This window comes from Colobus angolensis, unplaced genomic scaffold (genome assembly GCF_000951035.1).
Source record: "Colobus angolensis palliatus isolate OR3802 unplaced genomic scaffold, Cang.pa_1.0 Scaffold398, whole genome shotgun sequence".
NCBI lineage: Eukaryota > Metazoa > Chordata > Mammalia > Primates > Cercopithecidae > Colobus > Colobus angolensis.
The window spans coordinates 1,101,764-1,125,095 of record NW_012117354.1 but is presented as its reverse complement, the minus strand read 5'-3'; the positions used below and the strand labels follow the sequence as shown (position 1 = coordinate 1,125,095).

The 23,332-nt window shown below is 39.4% G+C and overlaps 1 protein-coding gene across 4 annotated transcripts in view; it reads left to right on the top strand.

Annotated features, from left to right (window-relative positions):
* The window catches only part of KLHL32 (kelch-like family member 32), a 230,252-nt gene that overhangs the window by 158,146 nt on the left and 48,774 nt on the right, over positions 1-23,332 (top strand). For all 4 annotated transcript variants that reach the window (XM_011955165.1, XM_011955164.1, XM_011955162.1 and 1 more), the window contains one exon: positions 16,891-17,106. In XM_011955165.1, coding sequence (XP_011810555.1) covers positions 16,891-17,106 — 216 coding nt within the window. The remainder of the gene's footprint in view (positions 1-16,890; positions 17,107-23,332) is intronic.

Sequence of the window (23,332 nt, the reverse complement as noted above, 5' to 3'; positions counted from 1 at the left end):
CACACCACACTGGGCAATATGCACTGTAATTTTTAACAAATAATAGGAAACTGTTAATGTGTTCACAGGAAATACAGTTCTGTCTTGGGCTGCTGTGGTCATTTATCAGCACACTTTGTGAAATCACTCATTTGTTCTAATTTGAATGTAAATGACTCTAAGGTTTTACAAATAAGGTGACAGACTCACATAAATGTAATTGCAGGGTTCATCTCCCTCTTTTTATATATCACTCATTAGGTTATGAATTAAATACATCGTATTAAACCAGGGGCATGTCCAATGATGATATTGTAATGGCAAATTACTCTATGCTATTAGAGGTGTATTTTTTATTCATGGACATTAATTTGTCATTAAGCGGCATTAGTTTAGCACTTTTATGTGAAAGACGTGACCTGCAAGAGGAGGCGTGCTGCTGGGATGTGAGAGGCTGGGATGCAAAGGCTATAGGTAGAGCATTTTATCATTGTAAGGGAAACAGAGAGGGGGGTCTGTTGTATTTGTTTTGTTTTCTGTTTTTACAGCATGAAAGATCATTTCCCCAGATTGAAGACGTTGTTCTGTTTACAGTGTGTACATGTGGATCATCTAGTAAAGCAAAGCTGAAATTCTTACTATTCTTCAGTCCGAAGCCAAGGAGGAACATAAGGGGAACAGGAGGGAGAAAGGGCCCTGCCCTAAATCTCCTTCTCTGTGACTGATGTTTACTCAGCATCCCTTGTCTTCATTAAATTTTACACTAAGTGGGCTTGGTGAGAAGTAGTTCTTTTCTCTCTTCAGTTAAGGTACAAAGGTTTAAAAAATGCTATTCTCTCACGGAGGAGTTAAGGAGAATTTTGGGTGATTTTCTTCCTTTTTTTTTTTTTTTTTGGTACCAATGGTGATTTCAATAAGAAACTATTTTTCCACTTTCATTCTGAGAAGCACTAGATTCTTGAAATACCTACACCAGGGCTGAAGGTATCTGAGTGCTGTTTTTGCATCATTCTGCACATGGTTTAATGTGGTTTGGAAAATGTCTCACCACCTCCAGTTACACTGTGGGACTTTCGAGCAGAGGGATCACACCTTATACTGATTTTATGCCTTATCCCCTCCCTGCCTTCACATTGTGGAAGTTCATTGTGTACTGAGGGATTGAAAGGTGCCTCCATTCAGTAATTTTTCTCTGCTTTTTGAATATCAAAATTCATGTTATAATAGGAAAAATATACTACCAGTCTTTCATTAGTTTTGCCCACTGAATACATTTTTTTGTTAAAAATCTTTCTTTGGGGATTACATTTGACACTGAGGAGCTTACATATTTTACAGTATTATAATAGATTATCATTTTTAACTAAGTAATACAATGACTTATAGGAGTTTATCTCTTCTAAACAATGTATTATTATAATTTGAATTATTAAATTAAGAGTATCACCTAAATACATAATATATAATGGGTGTTCTGAAGACAATAACTTCTCCTCAAGATTGAAGAGAAGTTATAACTCATGTTCATTTTTCTGTAACACTGAACCATTTTTTCCCACATTAGAGAAGACAAATGATTGTACCAACATATATATTTAATATACTCATAATCAAATGCACTGAGTGCTGTTCCATAGTTCACTAGAGCTGAGACTTTTGTGTTTGGAGAAAGTTAAAGTACAGAGTTTGGAAAGCATATTACAAGTGGTTTAATCTTTTGGATTATTTTTAATCAGCAAAAATGATCAAAAAGGGTAGAAATGTATCAGACCTATTAAATCATAGCCAACTAGTAATTATTTGTTCTAATCAAGAGTATTTGCTGTCTGGCATGGGTAATGCAGAATATCATATTTGCCAAATAACATTCCTATTTGGCTCTGAAATGCATCATAAGATCTGCAGTAGCCATTTTAGGGTCCCCATTAATTTTTTTCATATGCTATTATGTTGGCTTTTATTCCCTAAGCCCACACTAAAGGATGTCAGGAAGCAAAAGCCCAGAGGCACACTGGCAGGCCAGGCAAGTCATTTCAGCATTTTAATCTGTTATGTGGATAATGTAGGATTGACTGTGTCTTCTTTGTTTGTGAGGTTTTTAAAGAGGAGAAAGATTCTCCTGAAAGAATATCTCTTGCAAGAACTCACTAATAATATTCGTCATTCAAACCTAAGCTAACTGTTGTCAGCTGGATGATTTTAAAATCACTTTCAGTATGCATTTTTCTTTTTAAAAATAAAGTGTTTCCAGTATTTTATTCATGCTAGAGTTCAGAATCAATAATCAAAACAAACCTCAATTTCACTGAATTCCATTATTAATACTTGGAAATTGGTGGGGGTTGTGTAAAAGAAGATCTGTGTTTTATTTGAGATATTTATTCTCCCACCCACCCATCTGTAAATATTTCTAGTCATGGGGAAATGTCTCTCCTCTTCCCTGAAGCTAAACTACCTTTCTGCTCCTTATTCCATCAGTTACTCCCTGTGTTTCCTGTGGTTTTGATTTCTCCTACTTTTCTGGCACTTTTCTTTCAGTTTATAAATAGGATCAATAAGACAGGAGACAGTCTTCATCTCTCATTACCGCAGCTGCTCCTTGACCTCACTCCCCAACCGTACCCAGTGGCGGCATTCCTTACCTCCTGTTCCTTCTTCAGGCCCATTGAACTCAGTCTTCTGCCTTCATTACTCCTCAAAAGTTCTTCCAACAAAGGTCACCAAAGCTTCCTTGTTGTCTGATGTGGCAGGCCTTTGTGGTATCCTAAAGTGACTCCTCTACAGCATTTAGACATTGGGAGCTGCATTCTTTCCTGCGCCTCTCTTTCTCGGGGCTCTCTTCTATTCTCCTCCTACTCACTTTCAGTACCTTTACAAGTGTTCTTCCATTAGCTCCTCGACTGTCCCTCAAAGCATGGGAGCTCTGCGTGGGCACCCTTCCCTTCTGCTCACTATCACTGTCTCATGTATCTGTGGAGGGTTACTGACTCCAGCCCTCTCTCCTGAGTTCCAGCCCTGTATGTTCAGCCAGCATTTCACTTGGTATCCCACATGCCGCCCAAATTCACCTTTGCCCAGTCTCACACACCTGCTCCTCCTCCTCCTCCCTGTCTTTGTTAAGGGACCATCATCTTTTTAGTCACTCAAGCCTTGGCATAATCTTACACTCTACCCAGTCCTCATGAATTCCACTAAATAGTGTTGGTTTAGCCGTTTAAGTCATTCTCAAATATGCTACCTTCTCTTTCTCCTCATTGTCATTGACATCATTCGGGTCAGGACTATTTTTCCTCGACTGCCCTGCAATAACTCAACTGGGCTCCCTGCCTGTAGTCTTATGCTAATCAATACTGTACAATCTAAGTTATTTGTCTGGTCCACAAAATGATTTCTTTCCCTAAAATCCAAGCTAGCTTTCCATCTTTTAATTGCAGAACCATGGCCTTTCTCTTTCTTGTCCCTATAATGTACCCTATTCTGACTGTACCCCATGGACAGCTTGTCTTAGCTCCAAGCCAGCTGCCTAGTCTACACTTTCGCTTGGGTATTTCTCAGGCACGTGACATTTCTGAGTGTGAACCCAAACCAGAAAACCAGGAGTCATCCTAGAATCACCCATCTCCTTGAGCCCCACATACACTGACACAGAGACCTTTCAGCCCCACCCCCTTAACTTGTTACATCTCTCTCATTGTCTCTCTTTCCACTACTACTGTCTTAATTCAGATCCACATTACTTATTTTCTGGACTAAAGAAATTTCTTGCTAACTGATGAACCTGCTTTCCCTCTTGCCCCATTCCAGTACCTCCTCCAAAATTCTGTTTGATAGATTTTGAAAAGTTTTTTTAATCCATGAAAAATTCTGTTTGATTGATTTTTTTAAAAAAATCACAAGCTGATCATGTCACATTCTTGCTTAAAATTATTCATTATGATGAATGTGGTTCACATAGTCTTCAGGATCAGGTTCACTCCTTTTAATTTGGGACACAGGGCCTGTCTTTATTATGAAACATGCTATCTCTTTAGCTTTTTTTTTTTTTTAAACAATTTACTACCCATGTGCAATGCCTGTTCCATAGTCATTATGAACTTTGTGCATTTTCCTGTACCTAAACCTCTTCATACAAAACCTCCTTTTCTGTGGATTATTTTTCCCTCACTTTGTTACCTTCTGAATTCCTATTTAACTTTCAAGTACTTAACTCACATTGTCTCCTCTTCCAGAGTTGCTTGATCAATCCACCCAGTTGGAATTATATTTTCCTGCTCTTCTTTAATTATGGGCAATCTTCTGGGAGATGGATCACACCATATTGTTTGTGTTAATTTTCTTATCTGTCTCTCCAAGACATAGGTTTATGTCCCAAAGTTGTGTGACGTCGGACAAGTTACTTAACCTCTTTGTCCCCCAACTTCTCATCTGTGAAACACAGATATGATATCCTATATACAGTCTACCTTTTAGGGATGTTGAAGGATTCAATGAGACAATGCATGCAAAGTATCTCACAAACACACTGTCCTACATCGGTGAGTGCTCTATAAACCAGAGCCGATATAATATGGTGCTTCACTTGTGAATCCCTCTATTAATTCCACAGTTATCCTCCTACCCAACCCCTCACCCCTGTCTTCCCTCATTTCTGGAAATGTCAGCAACTTTGCTGCCTACTTCACATTGACAACCTATTGGACAAATCTGTTTCTGAAATTTTGGGGAATAATCACCATTCTGTAAAAGATATTCTTCCTCTTAGCCTCTTCTCTTTGATTTTGCTGAAATGCGTACATTGTTTTTCAGAAGTCACAGATAATTAAATGAGCCATCACTTTCTCTCTGCTTCTGAAATTTGAAAACATCATTCTGAAATTGTACTTTAATAAATAATAAAATAATGCTTTCACAAAAGCAACACAATACATGGTATTGACACTTTGTAGACAGAAAATTTTGTTTTATTGTTCCCCCTGCCCTTTCTATAATTAAAACATCTTTCTCCATCCTGGCATACAGAATCCAAGAAACAATTGGAAAAGTCTTTCATCTCTAGTTCTAGTGCATGGTAGGTACTTAGAAACACATATTGTCTGATTGAATTCCTTTGCATGTACTATAAGAGCTCCCGGTGATAGAAACTTTGATTATAAACTTGCATGATATCCTATGCTTCCTGACTAGGGGACATAAAAGCTGTGTATTTATGTAAAATTTTTTTAAAAATCTAAATTATTCCTTACTGGGAGAATGCTATCCATGTGTCTCACTTCCCTCCATCTGTCTTTCTTTCCTCTGGCTTTAAGGGGTGGAGACTTCTCCTCCACCCCTTTCTCACTGTCTATCCACCAGTATCTTTTAGAACAGGCTACCAACCTTTATCCTGCTGCACATCAAGGGGCACGTGCTACAAGCCCTAGGAAGTGGCTGCTTATCTGTGTCATGGACTTGGCTCCAGATACCCTGGCCTCAGTCCCACACATTCAGTATAATGTTTGCCTACTTCAGAGGCACAGTTGAAGGGCTTGGGTCACACAATTTGTTTGCTGCAAGAGTATATTTATGCAAGACAGAGTCATTCCTGTCTTCACTGAAATGCATACTCCAGAGTAACGATTCCTAAACTTGATTATGCAAGGAATCATCTGTATAGATGGCTAAAACAGACTGCTTGGGCCCCACTCCAGAGTTCCTGATTCAGGAGGTCTGGGAGGGGCCTGAGAACCTGTATTCTAACAAGTTTTGAGGGATGCTGATGTCTGAACCAGGGAGCACAGTTTGAGAACTCCCACTCTACATTCTCTTGCCACACTGCTTTTTATCAAGTACCTGACTGTTAAATCACCGATATTCAGATTTTGAAAGTGTTTTTGTCACATTTAGATAAATTTGAATTGCTCCTAGTAACATAAAGATATTGATTCTATGTATGCTTCATAGCATCCAAAAGATAAAAGTGAAAATAATGCAAATCTGAAACAAACAAACAAAAAACCTTCCAGGTCTCACTCTTATTCATAATAATGATTAAGACAGTCTGTAGGTAAGTGAGGGATTTAAAAAAAAACTACTTTATTAAGTTATGATTGACATACTGAGGGATGATTTAAAGTCTGCAGTACTGGGCTAATTTTCAGCAGTCTGACTTTGTGTACTAGAGCAAGTAGAGAAACATATCATAATGACTTCTATACTATTCTTTTAAACATTTTTGAACTGATTTTGCCTATCCTGGTTCAAAAAGTATAGTTATTGAAATTTGAGGTTTAAAACCCTAGTTGCTCAGATAAACTATTTTCAATCAAAAGAAAAATATGTATATTAACTTCCCGTATATATTCTGTATTCATTGGCAATCTCCTTATGTTCTGAGTCAGGTTTAGTGAACTTTGAAACAGCATTTTGCAGCACATGGTGACTGTGGCCAGAATTATTAGTTATTGTTGATGGCTATGTTTCACTTCCTCCCTACTAGATTTCCAGCTTACTAGAGAATTTCCCAAGAAACAATATAAAATTATTCATGAGCCTTGGGTATTATGCAAACAATTGATTATGAAAATATACTAGTAATCTAATTGTAGAATTCCTCTGTTACACAGCACAAATATATTTAAATAGGTCTTGCAAGACTCCAAAAATTAGAGCTTGCTGGAGTTTTCCTTGCACTTTCGAATTGCTGCTAATACTTCGTTTTCATTTAATCAAACTGTATCATATACATATTCATATCAATATATGAATAGATCGTTACATACAGTTGTCCATACATATTTACATATTTATATACAAAATATACCTATATCTCTCTATATGTTTATACATATAAAAATATCTGAGTTTGATTGTTTTATCATATTACAAGTTATCTGGCCTGCATTATCAATGAATTGCTCATTTTTTCTTCTATAACAATTAGACAGACTCTATCCTATCAACTCTATGACAGTGTTGAGAAAATTCATAGAGCCCTTCACACGCACAATAAACATGATAACTTTTTTCCTATATAACTGATCCCAAGGCTATTAAAAGGTTTGGATTTTGTTTATTTATTGGTTTGTTTCAACCTGTTCCAAAGGCCAGACCTTCACCGCACATCTACACCAGCCCCCTTTATGTTGCTTTCTCTACTCCTGGAGTACCAGCCTTTCCTGCAGCACCAGGTTAGGTAGTCACATAATACCTTGATTTATAACTAGGTTGTAATCAAAATAGGAAACAGGTGGAATCACAACTGGGTATGGTGCCTTGGATATTAATGGCTTGGCTCAGCAGTGGAATTTCTAAAGCTGTGTATACTTTTTTGTCTTAATTATGCATTCATTAAAAGCTTTTATACCCAATAGAATAAAGTAAATATTTTTTGATCTCCATAGTGTGCTCCCAGACTGTAGATTTGCACAGCAGGGTCTTGATAATCTGAATAAATTGTATTTCCCCAAGGAGTTTATCTTTCAAATAGGGTCATAAAGAAATGCAGCTCCCCCATCCATAGATTTCTCCATGTGCCTTTTCTGCTATGAGTAATATAGAGTTGGGGAACCAGAGTATATTATAGTAATACATACTTGCTTATGGTCCAGTATAATGTCTCTATCTGTTTTCCCTACTTATCTCTGGCAAAGTATTTTTTAAGTACAAAAGAAGTGAATAATTTTATGTGGCAGCCATGGTTTTTGCTGACACTCAGAAAAACAATGTCCATATTAGACATTCAGTGTTTTCTTCCCTTTACCCGCTCAGTGAGTATGGACTATGCAAAGCTGTAGTTTGAGTACTGTAAACAGCATTTGTAAAAAGAAATAATGATAACTACTGTATGTTGAGCATCTACTACGTAGAAGGTACTTCACCTGCACTTTTGAGAATCCTTATCACAGATCTGGAATGCAGTATCACTTTTCCCAATTTTTAGATGAGAAAATTAGACTTGAAAAGATTAACCACTGACTGAAGCCATCCAGGTAGGTCAGCTCCAAATCATGTGTTTTTCCTACAACTCTAAACTAAAGACACCACCAGGGCCTTGTTCCCACAGCTTATCACCCAGTGGAGGAGACAGGGAAACTGTGAAATTAGGAACCTAAGTAAATATGCACAATTAGGTGTACTTATAATATTTCTAAATCATGAAGAGTAAGATGGCAACACACTTCGTGGTGCATACATGTGCTAAAAGTAGCACATGGTTCTGAAAAGTTCAGGCAATAGCTTTTTCCCATCTTTTTAGGTTGCCATATTTATCTCCAGTGCAGCTAACATTTCTAGGCACATACCTTTATTTATTTAAATATTAAATATATGCATTAATATTTAATAAATTATTTACATTGTAACATATTTAAATATTTTTAGGGGAGCAGGAAAATCTATGTGTTTACCATGAACTAAGAAATAAAAGCAACACAAGTTGAAATTTTAAAGATGTAGTATTTTTTGAGACGGAGTCTGGCTGTGTTGCCCAGGCTGGAGTGCAGTGGCCGGATCTCAGCTCACTGCAAGCTCCACCTCCCGGGTTTACCCCATTCTCCTGCCTCAGCCTCCCAAGTAGCTGGGACTACAGGCACCCGCCACCTCGCCCGGCTAGCTTTTTTTGTATTTTTTAGTAGAGACGGGGTTTCACCGTGTTAGCCAGGATGGTCTCGATCTCCTGACCTCGTGATCCGCCCGTCTCAGCCTCCCAAAGTGCCGGGATTACAGGCTTGAGCCACCACGCCCGGCCAAGATGTAGTATTTTTTCTTGCCTACCCACTGTATATCATTCAAAACTTGCTAGGTAGCCACTTTCTGAAGACAGAGAGGAAGATCTAAAGAACTAAAGATACTATCTGCACCTTTATGTACGGCTGGGGAGAGAAGAGTCAAACAAATGATACACATAGCAAGTGTAATTAAAAGTCAGAGGAGGGAAAGTCCTCCAAGTTGGAGTGGCCTGCCTTTCTCTGGAGATGGAATCTGATCTGGGTTGTTCCATAGAGGGGAAGGGCATTTATATTACAGAACTTCCCCTTTCTCACAAGCTTTTTAAAGTCTACTGAAGCAAACGATATCTTCAAATCCTTCACAAATAATAATCATTTGTGACAAAAGAGTCTCAAAGTTCTGCTTATGGTCTAAAGGAAAATTAATGAGAATTCATTTGATTGTATCTGATTTTGGTTTTTTTGGCAGTTTGCACATTTATCTTTTTCTGATCATCACTAAAAACCAAGAGAAGTAGGCTTCTTTTTCAACATTCTGGGGAAAGGCGGAAAAATCTAACATATAGAAAACAAGGAGACCCAAGCAAGATTCACTGTGGAAGCCAGGCCTCATGTATCTGGGACCACAAGTGGGCATTCCATTATATTGCCCAGTTGTATGAAAAACCTGACACCTAGTTAGCATCACAAGGGAATTTCTGAAGCTCAGATCAAGTACTTAACACTTTTCTCAGTTAACTGTGGGAGAGCTGTTTATGTTTCCCAACTGTTAAGTTATATCTATAACCAAGCTATTATTTCCTCTTTCCATGTTAAGTCTTAGATGTGCTTCACAACTGTTTGCTTTTTTTCATTCTTGATCCAACAAATACTTCTCTGTTGCAATCTATGAGAAAGACATTATGATTGGCATTGTGCAGAATACAAAAAGCATGTGATGCAAAACCTACTTTTTACTAGTTTACTAGGTACATTTTTAATAGTTTGAAGATAAGCTACATGCATGAATAGCTTAGTGACAAGCTTATTGTGTATGTGATAGGAGACTTGAAGTGGGAGGCATTAGAATTCATTCAGTGATAAAGAGCCGTATACATACCGTATCCTACTTGCTACTTGGTCCTTAAAAGCAGCTGATAAAATTTTTAAATTTCACTTTGACTTAACATTGTTAAAAATCAAACCATACTGATTTTTATGTAGAGTGGTTTCTCAGGCTATTTGGAATAGACTTGGGAGTGATTGTAAAAAGAGAATTTCTTGACTTACATAGCCAAGGATGGCCTTTCATTTAGAGGAATTTTTAAATTGTGATATAAAATCAACATTGTATGTAAGAACTTCATGTATGCTACTACATCATGGGCATAGAAACCACTATGTCTCCTGCCTATCTTTATCTGTAGTAAAGTATCAACATGGGATAATTTAGGTGACATTTCAAAGGAGACTTGTCTGAGTGAAGTGTATCAATAACTGGAAATGAAAGATTATAATTACATTGATGAAACAAAGCATGGTTAAAATAGCCACATCTGTTGAGTGTTATTACCCAGAAAAATCTGTAATCCTGTTCAATTTGGACATCTTAGAGGGGGAAAACTTGGGAAATCAAAATGACATTACTCTTGTTTTAACCTTGAGAGGAGTTTATTATTATCTTTAATCCAAGTCGTAGTTTTCTATACTGACAGTACATGATGCTTATTTTTCTTTCACAAGTCAGTGGCATTCTCAGAACTAGATGAGACAACAAGAGAAATAGGTGTTTTTAAGGCTTTGTTTTGAAGGGTGCCTCATCTAGTTCTAAGAATGTCAGAGCACCTGTTTTTAAGATGACTGCATCCACTGTAGACTATCTCCATTATCTCCCCCACAAACAGATATCATATAATTATGTATAATGTGTATAATTTCTGTGCCAGAGGCATGATTAAACTGCAGTGTGGATGGGCGAGGGGTTATTGACGAGCCAGGGAGCCACGGCGGTAGCCAAAACTAAGACTACGTTTCAGAAATTCAGATGATTGAGTCTCAGCTTGTATCATCATTGGCACACAAGACACAGCTCTTGAGCATGAGATCCCTAAGCTAGGCTGTGGGTTGTGTGTGGTAAATACGCCGACTCTAGGTATAAGGCTACATGTTTTTCTCTCATTCAAGAAGATATAGTAGAATACAAGTGAGTCTGGGTGGCATTATTTCAGAGATAGGCTTAAATCTACTCTAAATTATAAACAAAGTACTTCTTGTATGAACTTTGGTCATTTATTAGTAGTACCTGCCTAATTGAGATATTGAGAGACACCACAAAGGTGATGGCCACTCTGCTGTAGATAAGACCCACCAGGGGACATCAGTGAGGCCAAGACTAGTTGTTCTCTTGCTGCCTTCACTGGTTTGGGAAGGGTGGGCTGCAAGGCCACAGGGTCAACACTGTCCTCAGACTGCCCTCCTTCCTCCCACTCATGTCCTAACTGCTTGATAATTGCCTTGCAAATGTAATTACACTTGAATATAAACCAAAATAAAACAATATTTGCCTTTCCCATATTTTTACCCCTACCATATTTGGTAGTTAATCTCAGGAATAACCATTGAAGGAATCAATTAGGGGAAAAGGCCACACAGAAAGACTGAGTTTGGGGAATATATAATGTTTAAAAATTATTGAACTTGAAAAACTGGTGTTTATTCCCTAGCTAGTGTGGTATTGGGGACACATTTTATGGCTCTTCTTCTGTTATTTAACTTGTCATTCACACTATGAGAAACAAATAGAAGGAAAAAGAGAAGCCAAATAGCCCTAAACCAAAGGAAAATAAATACTATTTAAAAATATTCCCCAAAGAACAACAATGTATGCACCATAATTCTGAATAGAAACTAAATTTCAAGTGAGAAGCAGTGTGACAGAAATGAAACCTTTTTAGAAAAAAAAGAGAAAGATTTTCTTTTACTCAAGAGAGTTTCTTGTTGCTGAGCTGTAATTTCCATTCAAAACCACTGCCGCTACCTGGGTACTCGCGTTTTTAAGTCACAGAATGTAGGAGAACTAAAACAATCTCGTAATTAGGGAAAAGTATCATTTGAAAAGATATTAAAATCTTTTGATCTAAGTAGCCAATTGATAGAGGAAATAATTCTCTGTTGGACTGAAAAAGAAATTTGGGGTGGATTGATTTTTTTGTCACAGAAGAATGATTATATTGTACTTGTTCAGTAACACTTTCAACTCTAGTCATTATTACCAATTTTCCCACACAGAAAACAGAATGATCACTGGCTTTGCCTTTATGTGTATGTGTCAGAAGGCCAGAAAGAGAAAGGGACAATCAGGGAGGCCTGTGAGGTATGAAAAATGGCCTGATTTGGACAAGGTTCAGAATTGGATAGACATATTGGAAAGACATGGGCTATTCTGTTTTTGCCTAATTATAAGTAAACAGAAAAAGCTCATGGGCATTCTTTCATTAAACACACATGTATTAAGCATCTGCTCCCTACTGGATACGAGGGACACACAAGGTGTGAAACACAATCTTTGCTTCCAAGAAGCTTAGATTTGGTAGAGAGAGATAGATCTGCAGTCAAAGGGTGCTTGCAGTGACAAGTGATGTGCTAGACATGTTTGCACAGGGCAGAGTAGAAGCACACAGGAGGATGTGGTCAATTTGACCTGATCCAGGGAAGTTGAAAAGATGATCTGGTTTCTTCATTCAGCAAGTGCAGCCTGAATGTACCTGGCGTTGTTCTAGGCTCTGGGGATACAGTGGTGAACAAACCAGCAGCTCCTTCCTCCCACAGAGCTTACTGGGGGATCAGGGGAGGCGACAAACACGTTATAAACAAGTAGGCAAATAAATGTTGGAGATAATTATAGGTGGTGACAAACGCTGGAGATAATTATAGGTGGTGATAAACTCTAAAACAAATAAGATGGAGAAATGTGTCTGAGGGTGACATGGAGAGAAAGGGAGATGTGCTCTATAGGGTATTCAGATGAAACAAGGGTAACACAAATCCTCCCCCATGGGAATTTTGCTTAGGCTGCTTCTTCGACTTGGAGCATCTCCCTGAAATCCCACCATCATCCTGCTTTAAAATGTAGGTTTTGTTATTATTGAGTTATGGTGAGGCCAACAGATCAGGAGACAACTCCTATTGAAAACATGGTTTGTTTCTGCTCCAATAAGAGGGCACAGACCACACCTCCAGGACCACATAGGGAAGCCCCAGGGTTGGTGAGGAGGTAGAAGGAGTGAGAGGGGAAAAGTGGATCAGAGCCTTTATAGTGGTATCTGCAGGAAGCAAGTGGGCAAGGCAGGGTTAGCAGGCTTATGATTGGCTAGTTTGAAAGTTTCCGTGGGTTCTAGAGAGTAGGGGCTGGCTTTGGTTGTCTGGTACTTGGCCCTGGGATGATGGGGACAGAGGACTATTGCCTTCTGGAGTGTAGAAGCCACATAGAGGAGGTGGTTTAGAGTAATGGTTCTGGATTGGTTACTTTGCGTATGAAAGCTGTTTGCTCTCTCAAAGAATTGGCTAGCCCTGGGAGGGGCAGTCTCTTCCCAGTCAGTGAGACCCCAGGTGCCAGAACATAGAGAATACAGAAATAAAATGTTGTTAATATACATCCCCATCCCACCCTTTGCCAAGGGAACAAAGGGTGCTTTTCCTTCAACCCTCAGCACCAAACGGCTTCTCAGGGAAGCCTTTACTAACTTTCTACACCAAGTCAACTCCAAGTTAGCCCTTTACTAACTCCAGGTCAAATCCCTGTTAGGGACACTCAGAGTCCTATATTCTACTCTTTGTAGCTTTTACCTCAATTATAGTTTTCCATGTAATTGTAAGGTTTTCAGATTTATGGCTTTCTCTTCCAGTAGACTATATATCCCATAAGACCTGGGGATTGCCTTGTTTGCTCATCTGTGTTGCCAGTTCCTGCTGTAGTCCTGGCACATAGTGTGAATGTGTAGGTTGTTGTCATGGCTAGAGCTAAGCCAGGGTGGACAGGGTTGCTGCACTGTAGGATGTGAAGATCGCAAAGTCCAGGACATGGAAGGCTATACAGTGTTACTGAGTTTGGACTTTTTCCCAAAAGCAAATCGGAACTTATTAGTGGATTTTAAACAGGTAATAAATATGGCCAGATTCTTGTGAAAAGACAGGGTGGAGAGTTTGCTACTGGAAGCAAGAATGGTAATTTAGGACACCGTTGCAAGAAGTCCAGACGGGATGATAAGGGACAGAACAAGAAATACTAAAGAGGAAAAAGAGACAGGACTGGCGGTTGACTAGATAAAAGGGAGGAATATGGGCCAGCTTTTGGGTTCTTGATGTGGGTGTCTAGATGTGACTGTTACCTAAGAGAGGAGATACAGGAGAAGATGCAGGCTATTATAAAATAAGCTCAGTTTAGGCCGGGCACAGTGGCTCACGCCTGTAGTCACCAAATCATGAGGTCAAGAGATCAACACCATCCTGGCTAACACAGTGAAACCGTGTCTCTACTAAAAATACAAAAAATTAGCCGGGCGTGGTGGCAGACGCCTGTGGTCCCAGCTACTCGGGAGGCTGAGGCAGGAGAATGGCGAGCACCTGGGAGGTGGAGCTTGCACTGAGCCGAGATCGCACCACTGCACTCCAGCCTGGGTGACTGAGTGAGATTTCGTCTCAAAAAAAAAAAAAAACAAAAAAAAAAACTCAGTTTGGACATGATGAGTTTATGACTGTGGGATATCCAAGAGACAGCATCTTCTTATAAGCAGTTGGGAAAATGAATTCAGAGCTTAGGAGAAAGATGTGGGTTAGTTGTATAGATGTGGCAGGCATTAACTTGCAATTAGTTTTTATCTTAATTCTATGGTTTTTATTTTGGCCACCCCCTCTTTCCCTGAGTTAATGGTGTGCCTTATTCAAGACTTGAATATCTAAAGAAAACACGTGCTTCATTTTGACCTCCTTGCATCAGTGATTAATCATGGTTTATGGATCCCAAACAACAATGCTCAAATATACTTTATTGTTCTTGCTCTCCCCGGCAACCTACTGTGTACTTTCCACGTGCCAAACTTTTATGGTAAGTGCTTTTCATACATTATCTTTATGCCAACCCTATGAGCTCATTGAGCTCTTAAATTTGTACTTGGGGGAGGCCGGGCACCGTGGCTTACGCCTGTAATCCCAACACTTTGGGAGGCCGAGGCGGGCGGATCATGAGGTCAGGAGTTCAAGACCAGTCTAATCAATATGGTGAAACCCCGTCTCTACTAAAAATCCAAAAATTAGCTGGGTGTGGTGGTGCGCGCCTGTGGTCCCAGCTGCTCGGGAGGCTGAGGCAGGATAATCACTTGAACCTGGAGGCAGAGGTTGTGGTGAGCTGAGATCGTACCACTGCACTCCAGCCTGAGTGACAGAGCAAGATTCCGTCTCAAAAAAAAAAAAAAAATTGTACTTGGGGAATAGCAGAGATTCAGTGACTGACCCAAGACCCCAGCCAATGGTGTGTCAAGCTGGATTTAAGCCGAGTCTGCCTGCCTCTACCGCCCTTGCTCTTCTCTGCCTGCCTTGGTTGCCTCCAAGTGCCTGTGGTGGCTGATGGTTTGTTTGGTCCTGAATGCAACTCTCCTCTTTTTTTCAACATATAAAAGACTTATTTTTTAAAAGTCTAGAAGTATATATACAAAAACATTAATAGTGATTATCTCTGCATGGTGAAATTATGACCGATTTTTGTTTTCCATACTTTGTATTTCCTGAATTTTATGAAATGAGCATTTATTACTTTTTATAACTAGAAATGGCACTCTTTCTATAACAGCAGTATTTTTTGTTTCCCATCCACAGTACTATTGTTGGGCATTTAATGAAGTGTATTGCTTCCCACCTTCCCCCATCACATTAATGGAAAGTTTAAAAGCAGCATTATTGGTGCTTATTTTGTTTACACATGGCTTAACCAAAAGGACGAGAAGCAATGGTTTTGCTTAAGGCTCACAGAGCCCATCTGCCCCAAAAGGAGGAGTGCATGCTATGTTAGCATTGCCTTGGGGTGAGTTTTCTTTTTCCTTCAGCTCCCTGCTTTATACAGTTATCTACTGAGGTGCAAACTGTGCACCTCAGTAAAGAGTTCTTAATACTCTTAGATAACTAGAAAGGGGGGAGAGTATGTTGAAAATTACTTGGATTTATAGAGTGAAATGGCTATTTGATAGCATTCTGCATTCCTCAAGTTATTGGAAAAATATTGCTCATAATTATGTTAATAATTGTAAGTTAAAAGTGAGGGGAAAGTAGGAAACAGCCCACTCTCATTCTACTTGACATATGTAAATTTTCTTTCAACAAGTGTACTGTATCTCTGATTTTTGCGGGGGTACAGTGACAAAGGTACAGTGGAAGCTGTGACTCTCTGGAGGCAAAATTGTAGAGCCCTGGCTATGAGCTTGAGACTGCAGGTAAAATCCTCCCAAATTTGAAGCATTTCTGTAGAAACTCTTCAAAAAGGTGGGAAAAATGGAATGTTTGAGGCTGAGAAAAAAAACAAAGAACAATTACAAATCATCCATCTTAGGTGGATTCAATATAGAATTATTCAAACAGGAGTCTTTTCTGTGAGATTTCCTCATTTCCTGAGACCTTGTATATAAAACTCTGGGTTTTAGTTAAGACAGGATGGGTTGTTTCGACTTAAAGACCTACTTAGTTTGAAGTTTTAGAAAAAGAGCAGAGTCAGTCTGTCTTCATACAGTTAATGTCATCTAATCATGAATCTCCGTTTACCTGCCCTTACATTATCTTTAGTAGAGAAAAAGCTATAAAATATGGTAAGGGTAGAAAAATCAATTGCCCTCATTAGTAAAATGTCTCTAGAATGTTGCAAAATAACATTTCAGCCCTTGAAACCAGAGACCCCTTTCACTCCTTTTATTAAGATGTCTTTGCATATATGGGTTTTAAGAAGAGTAAAATGAGGAAAAATTATGAATTCTAGAATAGCCGTTCTCTACGCAGAGCCTTATAATTGTGATTTCTGGTTTTTTTGTTTGTTTGTTTGTTTTGTTTTGTTTTTTAACACTAGCCCTCCCATTTCTCCCACCTCTGTGATGAGAACCTTAGTGAGTCCATCTGAATTTCTTGCCTGCTCTTTCTTGGATTGATTTCTAAGAGATCTTTTTTTCATTTTTATTTTTTTGGCACCCAGGAATTAAATAGCTTTAATTACTTGGATCTGTACAGACTTGCTGACCTCTTTAACCTCACTTTGTTGGAGAAGGCAGTGATCGATTTCTTAGTGAAACATCTCTCTGAACTCCTGAAGAGCCGCCCGGAAGATGTTCTAACGCTTCCCTATTGCCTGCTTCAGGAGGTGCTGAAGAGCGACCGCCTGACCTCCCTGAGCGAAGAGCAGATCTGGCAGGTAAGGGCGCTGTGCACGGTCCTCTTTTGGCACTGAAAAGGCATGCCATGATTTTAAGTTAAAGGATTACCACTATTTTAGCGGCTTTGGTCCTCATGGAGTTGTTTTAGAAGTCATGCTTCCTTGACAGACAAGTGAGTAGAGAACACTGGCCCTTGAGGCTCAGAGCCCTCAGCGGACTCTGCAGCTTAACTCAGGGAATTGCAGGGGCGATCCATGAGACCCTCACTGTGGCTTCCCAGAACCTAACATGGTCACATCTGAGTCAAGGGATTTTTTTTCCTGATAAAAAATTGTTTCTTAAACAAAATATGACCAAAAAATGGATTGTAAAGTGATATATATGCATATTTAAGACCAGTAGAATCAGAGTAAATTTGGGCCTTTGCTGTAAACAATTCAGAAACATTTCTTTGTTGCAATAGAGAGCAGCTTGGATCTCGAATGAAATGAAGCTCTTCTTGCATAGCAGTGGAAAAATCTCCATCCTTAGCTCATTCTGCATTCATTGCTATTTTCCTAAGCCCTGCCTTTTCGCCTGACATAGCATTCTTTTCACATTGTGTCGTTCCTTTGTCTAGAGGACAGGAGGATGTTTTGTGGTTTGAAGTTGATTATTCAATTTAAATCCTCTTCTGCTCATCCCCAGTGACTATTCCTTGAACAATCCACATGGCATCTTTGGGGAATATTCAGAGAGCCCATCTTCCTCCTCCCTATCACAGCCTGTCTATCTCACTCTCTGAAGCACTGGCTAGCCATTTTGTTACTTCTAAGGTGCCATGCCTCCAAGATTTCACGATCATTTGAAAAATAATTATATACAGACTACCAGGGAAAATTTAAAGTCTTCTACTAGCTGATTAAACAGTGAATCCCTGGTGTCTTATCAAGTGATATTTAGGGAGTATTTTAATTCTGGCCAAAATAGTCATATAGGTAGCTGTTAATTATTCAGTAGCTAACTCTACTCACTGATTTTTTTCCTGATGCCTTTCTGCCTTATTTCATTATTTGTGTTATTTTAATCAGTAACTTCCCTCTTCATTATTGCTTCCACCAGAGGGAATTAAAGAGCTGCAGTGTCCTGAAGGCCTTCTGGGTCCCAGGCTCTTTGCAAACTTATTGACAGCAGGCCTGAAAGAATGGCTATTATCACTGCATGTACCCGATGAACAAAATGAGCGTTCTGTGCCTTACTCAGAGTCACAGAGCAGGGCCAGCCTTCAAATTTAAGTCTGCTAACACCCGACCCCATGTCTTCACTATTCCACACTGTCTTGATAAAGAAAATATAAGGACCGAAAAGACACTAAAGAATAAATTTTCGTGGCTCCTTGGGTATTTTTGGTAATGTTTGTTTAGGCAGAGGTTGAATACGTTGGCGAGGATCTGTTTTTGGTAGAAATTTCAATTATCTGTGGCTCTCTCTTATAAACACAAATCAACAGAATTTACTTTGGTCAGTTCAGAGTGGGAAGTAGCCAAATTTTCTTCACTTCCCAAGGGAAAAAGAAATATTTGGAATGAATCCTGCATTTAATTTTTTCTAACTGAATTGACGTCTGAGGCTAACCATCCTTGTGGCTTCTATCTCTTTTTGTGGCGCAGTTGAAGGCACTGCCAGAGATCGACATGGTAATGTGCAGATGGCTGAGTGTCAAGAAAATTCCATACTGTCCACTTAAGAGTTATCATAATTGCCTCTCTAAAGGTTACTAATATTATAATGTAGAATTTTAAAAGCTGATTTCTGCTGCAGGCAATAATTTTTTTAATACCTGGTCCTCAAGAAAGAATTAAAAGACTCACATAAATATTATCAATTTAGGCATTCAGCAGGCAATAAGAAACTGTTTTTGCTTTATCTTAGTAAATAAGTATTTCCCTCATATTCAACCCCATAGAGAAAAATCAAATCATACCAGCTATTTTGCCTCAAGTGTAGTTAACTTCATCATTTTTGCTGAGGTTATACTAGTAATGCAATATACCATGGAAGAATCTAATATTCAGCCCAGGGTAGAGATTGGGTATGCCAGAGGATTAGTGTCAGGGTGCTTTATAGAAGTGAAACTTGATGGACAGGCTGGAGACAGATCTACAGAATCTCATTAAATTGCTGAATTGTTCATTACGGAACGTTCTCACTGTAATAAAGTGCTCATTGACTTTAACAAATCCCCATCCCATGTCTTAAAGAAGAAGAGTGAAGCAAAGGGTGTTGGGGAGGAGAAAGGAAATTGGCACAAGGTAGGACAGGTTATAGAAAACTGGATGGAGGGGGGCGTGCTATTTGATTAATATGTGCAACCAGTAACTTAGGTGAGAGCATGGTAAACACACACACACTTAGGCAGCTGGCTCTTCTACTATGTCCTGATAATGTAATCTGGGACCATTCTGTTTTTGGTGAAAGATCTAATTTTCATTATTCACCAGACTTCATGCAGTCTGGCTCTGAAGACCTGTCATAAGAACCTTCAAATTATCCTCACTGAACCAACTCTTTTTCACTTTTTCCTGCTGTTCCTTACCCAGGCCCTTTCCTCGACAAAATGTGCCGTATGCAGACCACAGTGATCATTCTGTGGATCTGTGAATCTGTAATACCCCAAGATGATGCCTTGGAACTGTCCTTTTTTTTTCCATCTGACCTTTTTAAACTTTATTCTGAGTCTTTTCTCTCACAGAAATCTTCTTGGTCCCTCCTAGACAAATTTTTATCCCTTCCATTTCAAGTCTGAAATGACTTGATCTGTTGGTTAATTTCACTCTATATTTAGAGGTAACATAGAGAGTTGTACACATACATACCTTAGAATGGATAAGGACATAGAAGTTCCCTAAAATATATTGTTTTTTAAAAATTTAGTTCAATTCAGCTCAACAATTTGGTTTTATGTTTCAAGGCCAGCAATTTATCAGGTTCCAGATGAAAGACACCAAATTGGCTATTGGGTTCAAAGAAAGGAAACTAAAACCGAACAAATCAGCTGAAATGGAAATATGGGACATGAGGTCACTTGCATTTGTGACCTGGCAAATCTCTATCCATTTGATTTTGCTTTTGGATTTTAGCTCCCAATTAGAACTTCATTTCAGTAGGGCCCTGTTAAATATCTTCTGTTAGATTTTGCATATATTTTCAGACTGTTGAGCCAGTGTCTTGCCATAGGAGCTGGGGAGTGCAAGAAATGGGGAGATGTTGATCAAAGGGCACAAAACTTTTAGTTAGAAAATAAACAAGTTCTAGGGATCTACCCATGTAGAGCATGGGTTCCAGGGATATGTTCATTAATTTGATTGTGGTAGTCATTTCCCAGTGTATATGCATATCAAATTATCATGCTGTATACCTTGAATCTATACAATCCTTCTCTGTCAATAAAATATTTTTAAATAAGCCAAAACATGGCAATTCTTCATTAAAAAAACTTAGAACAACACATAGAAATAATTCCATATCATTCTCACGATCGGATCTGTTTTCATTTTCATAGGAAGTGCTGAGTAATCTCTGTTTCTTTTCAGGAACATGCATTTCCTGCATTTTCTGCCTTTAGGTTCTCTTTCACCAGAGTGAGAAGGATATTACTGTTTTCCATGGCAGTACAATTTATAGAAAACACCTGAATATAACATCAGTTCTTATATACAGTAGCATAGGGAGAAAGTATGGCTGCCCACCCATCAGAATGTACTGAGCACCTACTAAATACCCAAAATTATGCTAGAGTGGAAGGAAGGCAGAGGACAGGTCTGCCAACTCCGTTTTCCTCTCCCAGGCCTCCTCCCAAATGGAGAGAATCCTTCTGATTTTAAACCATAAGTATAGCTCTCTGAATTTTTATTTTATCTCCAAAGTAGCAGAAACAAGAAAGATATTTAAAAATGAAAGAAAACAGCTCTGGGTGTGGTGGCAGGCACTGTGATCCCAGCTACTCCGGAGGCTGAGGTAGGAAAATCAGTTGAACCGAGAGGCAGAGGTTGCAGTGAGTGGAGATCGCACCACTACAGTCCAGCCGGGATGATAGAATGAGACTCCATCTCAAAAAAAAGAACAGCACTTTTCTTACTTTATTAACCTTGGGGTTGAGGACACTTCCAACTTGTATTCTGAGTCTCACTTTGCCTGGACTTAAGTAGATACTAAGACCAAAAAATTCACTGGCTATGTGAGTGACGTCAAACAAGGTGAGACCTCAGCAGGGAGGGTTGCCTTTATTCTATTAGGTTGGTGCAAAAGCAATTGCACAAATCTAAATTGTGCCCTATTTTAGTGTGGCAAAGAGGGACCATGTCACCTGATTTGGGGCTGGGGCAATCCTGTTCATATTTATCCGTGATTATCCATCCCTAGAGGCAGAGGCTGTGCTGTAGTGTTTGCATTACCTACTGCCATGTTCTTTTGTACTCTATTAATAATAAATAAAAACTATAATGTAGAGTTTCCATATTAAAATGTATTGAATGGATAATAAGACATCCTACTATTCCTACATAAGGCTGGATTTATTCTAAGAAAATTGATATAGAAAATGAGTTTGGCCTGCATTTTTCCTTATATTTTTGTTGGAAATTTGCTTCCCTAAGTCATACTCTTTTTTTTTTTTTTTTTTTTTTTTTTGGGCTGGAGTGCAGTGGCCGGATCTCAGCTCACTGCAAGCTCCGCCTCCCGGGTTTATGCCATTCTCCTGCCTCAGCCTCCCGAGTAGCTGGGACTACAGGCGCCAGCCACCTCGCCTGGCTAGCTTTTTGTATTTTTTAGTAGAGACGGGGTTTCACCGTGTTAGCCAGGATGGTCTCGAACTCCTGACCTCGTGATCCGCCCGTCTCGGCCTCCCAAAGTGCTGGGATTACAGGCTTGAGCCACCGCGCCCGGCCGTCATACTCTTAATTACATATTCATTTTATATCTTGAGAGACATAAGCCACATATTGTTTAGTCAACAATCTCAAATGCAGTGGTTTGTTGACACGCTCCTCCTGGGCTTTTATGTATACCACAGAATCAGCCACGTTACAGTTTGAATTAATCATTTTCTTCAAAAGGAGTCCCAGAAGTGAACCCAAACCAAAAACTACTATCCCTTTATAGTTGGAAAGTAGAGGACACTAGTGATGTACTCGGCTTTCATCTTTTATCCTTCGATGATAAATTGACCCAAATGTACCTCTGGCCAGGAAGAAGCAAGGACTTTAAATAGTACTATATGTCAAACAATACTATTAAAATACTTCCAATTTGAATATCACATCACAGTTTTGAGAATGCATCTGCATTTATTATTGCTTTGTTCTCCTGTAGAACAAAAGGGGAAACTGAGGCAACATATCTAGGAATCAAACTCATGTCTTCTAATTCTTGAGCTATGTCTACTTTGGTCTCTAGCTTCTAAAGTTGTAATAGAAGCTCAGAAATACTCAGGCGATGGGCACAGAGGTGCATCCAATTAATCCTCTGACTTTAACAGGAATTAAGAAGGGCTTGATTAGCTGGGCACAAGTGGCTCATGCCTGTAATCCTAGCACTTTGTGAGGTTGAAGCAGGCTGATCGCTTGAGCCCAGAAGTTTGAGACCAGCCTGTGCAACATAGTGAGACCCCTGTCTCTACGAAAATATTAGCTAGGCATGGTGGCATGCACCTGTAGTCCCAGCTACCCAAAGGGCAGGTTCACCTGAGTCCAAGAAGTTGAGGCTGCAGTGTGCTGTGATTGCACCACTGCTCTCCAGCCTGGGCAACAGAGTGAGACCCTGTCTGGAAAAAAATAAACCCAGAAAACAAAAACAGAAAAAAGAGCATGATCATTCTAGTTCCCTTGGGTAGTGCCCATGGATTGAACAAATCATGGCCTCTGTGCCTGCCTCCATGTCTGTGTCATGTTGCTAATTCTAATTCTGTTAGATGACATATGCCTCATTCATTCTTTCATTCATTCCAAATAGTTATTGAGTGCCTGCTCTGCCCAGCCATGTCCTGTGGGGTACTACTATTGCCTGCCATATGACGGGTGCTAGACAGTCAGTAATGTGAAGGACCAACAGGGTCCTGCTGTCATGGGCCTGACAGTGTCTGATGTGGGGCTTTCCGCTTGCTGCTCTTTCCCACCTGCCCAGTTCCTTCCCAGTGAGGACTGACCTGTGCCAAATAGCATAATGATTTCTTTGCCAAGTTGGGGCATGTTGAAATGATATGGGTATAATGGAGATGACATGCTTTTG